Genomic DNA, 2,649 nt, shown 5'->3' on the forward strand with positions numbered 1-2,649 from the left:
CCGGGGCCCCCTGCAGAGCCCCCCTCCCCTCCAGCAGATCCACACTCCCACCCAGCTTGGTGCCACCTCCAAACTGACTGAGGGTGCCCTCGATCCCCTCGCCCAGATCGTTGATAACGATATTAAACAAGACCGGCCCAGCCACAACCAGTCTCTCCATCACCTAAACCAACCCCGGATTCACTCCCGGTGAGGCGGATGGAGAGGACAGAGGGTGAGAAACCAGAAGACACCCTTCAGAGAACCGCAGGGCAGAAAGTCCCTGGCCCCGAGGCTACGAAGCCGAGCGGTCACCTGTATTTTCTGGCCGTTGATAACGATATTAAACAAGACCGGCCCAGCCACAACCAGTCTCTCCATCACCTAAACCAACCCCGGATTCACTCCCGGTGAGGCGGATGGAGAGGACAGAGGGTGAGAAACCAGAAGACACCCTTCAGAGAACCGCAGGGCAGAAAGTCCCTGGCCCCGAGGCTACGAAGCCGAGCGGTCACCTGTATTTTCTGGCCACTTCCTCAAGGGAGACGCCTTTTTTGATGGCGATGTGAGAGAGGTGAAGCACGGCCATGCCCAAGCTTTCGTTCTTGAACCTCTGGATCTCCTGTTCGGTCTGGAGATCTTTCAAAGACGCGATGTCGTTGATGAATTCAAATTTCCCCTGTTGAAAAGCGAAATATAAGCGGGGGGAAATAAGACCCCGCGCTGACTCCCGGAGCGCTTTCTGTTGTCTTTTTTTATTTTCAAAGGGTAATGGGATCCTCCTCCCCCCCGCCCCCAAAAAAGGGAGGCTTCGAGCGGGACAAAGGCTCCCCGAGGGCAAAGCTACAGCTGCGTTTGTCCTTTCAACAGAGCCCTCGCAGGTGGAAAAGCAGATCCTGACAAACAGGGCTGCGCCGAATCCGGCTGGATCAGGAAAAATCACCCAGACTCTGGGTGCGTCCGAGCCTCCCGCCTGGTTTGTTACCTGCTCAAAGAGGTACTCGAAGGACGATTTGTCAAGCAAGGCTCCTCCTTGGAGCTTCTCATCGGGGGAGTCGCTCTGCCGGGGCACGTTGCGATAAACCGCCGGCTCCTTGTCGTTCATCCCGTGCCAATTCCGAAAGTAATATCTGGAGGAGGGGAGAGCGGCGCTCGCACGGGACAGGGGGACGGGAGGGCTGGGGGCTGTCCCAGCTCCCAAATCGGGTTTTGCAGAGGTTTTGTCACCGGCTGCCTCGAGAGGACGGGGAAAGGAGCAGCAGATGGGGAGCAGAGAGGTCTGGCCCACCCCCGCGCAGCCCGGGGTCACGCTCCGGGCTCAGGGGGATGGATTTTAAGCAGGTTTGGGGTTTTTTTTTTTAAAAGCCAAAACTTCTCGAAACCCACGAATCAGCCACGTCCTCAAAAAACGCGACCCGAGCCGGGAGGCAAAGGAGAAGCGACCCCTTCCTGCCACCAAAACTGCTTCCTTGACGCTTTTTTCCCCCAAATTTTAGGACCAGCCCTGCCATCCCACGCACACAACACATCCCCATCAGCAGAGCTTCGTTAAAGGGAGCCTAATTAACGCCAGCAGCAAGCCATCCCCACGTCTTGCTCCCCGCAACGCCGTTCCGCAGCTCACACCCAGCTTTCCCGCCGGAGCCTCGGAGAGCAGCCGGGACAAGGAGCGTCCCTCCAAAGGCCACATCTTAAAAACCAGCAAAAACCCCCCAAAACTCAGCAGAAAAAAAAAAGAGCCCTGCGGGCAGAGCGAGTTCCTCTTCCCTCCGCTCAGCCCCCAAAGCCGCAGCTCCACCTGCGGTTAACGGCGCCGGGGTTATTTTGGCGCTGGCGGCGCCCGCTCCGGCCGAGCAGTATCGAAACCAAAGCCGACAGGGAAAGGGTTTTCTGGCCCAAAAAGGCTGAGAGCTCTGCAACTTCTCCGCTGTCGGGAGAGCTAGGGGCGCTCTGCAGGGGACGAGGGGCCGCGGAGGCGCTGGCGATGAGGACTCGGAGCCTTCCTCCTCGCCACACCGGGACACGTGGCTCCCACGGACCCTCCCCGGCTGCTGCCGCCACCATCCCGGTGAGGTGGGAATCCATTTTCTGCTGCATGGATTTGGGTTTTGGCTGCGGAAAGAGGCCTGGGCTGCACCCGCCGTGGCTCCCCAAGAAGAAAGGGGGTATGGCAAGCGGTGTAAAACAGGCTGATAAATCCCCGAGCCAGGTTTTCCGTTTCTCCCCTCGTTTTTACCTTCGCTATGACTCACCGTGAACTAAAAAAAAAAAAAAATAACATAAAGGAGAAACCCAAACCCCAACAAAACCGGCCTGAAAAAGCGCTGCTAATAAAATCCCCAGCAGCAAACGTTTTGGGAGGAAAGATGAAGATCGCCGTCCCCAGGGAAGCCGACATCTACAAAATCCAGCCTGGGCTGGCTCCGAGAGGCCCTTGGGTGTTTGCTGGTGGTGTCAAAACACTTCAGAGGGGGCGCGGATCCCGCTCGGGGATGGAGCCCAGGGGGGGACGTGGATCCTGCTCGGGGATGGAGCCCGGGGTGGGGGACGCGGATCCCAGGAGCCCAGGGGGGCACCGATCCCGCTCGGGGCTGGAGCCCGGGGAGGGGGGGACGCGGAACCCAGGAGCCCAGGGGGGCACCAATCCCGCCCGGGGCTGGGGCCCCGAGG

General features: G+C 59.2%; 1 protein-coding gene across 1 annotated transcript in view; it reads right to left on the reverse strand.

Moving 5' to 3' along the window:
* The window catches only part of TYK2 (tyrosine kinase 2), a gene marked incomplete at both ends in the record, with an annotated part of 11,557 nt that extends 10,261 nt beyond the window's left edge, over positions 1-1,296 (reverse strand). Inside the window, 2 exons of the mRNA XM_035900974.1 lie at positions 495-658; positions 965-1,296. Coding sequence (XP_035756867.1) covers positions 495-658; positions 965-1,296 — 496 coding nt within the window. The remainder of the gene's footprint in view (positions 1-494; positions 659-964) is intronic.
* Between the last annotated feature and the right edge of the window lie 1,353 nt (positions 1,297-2,649).

This window comes from Egretta garzetta, unplaced genomic scaffold, assembly GCF_000687185.1.
Source record: "Egretta garzetta isolate BGI_Z169 unplaced genomic scaffold, ASM68718v1 scaffold1068, whole genome shotgun sequence".
NCBI lineage: Eukaryota > Metazoa > Chordata > Aves > Pelecaniformes > Ardeidae > Egretta > Egretta garzetta.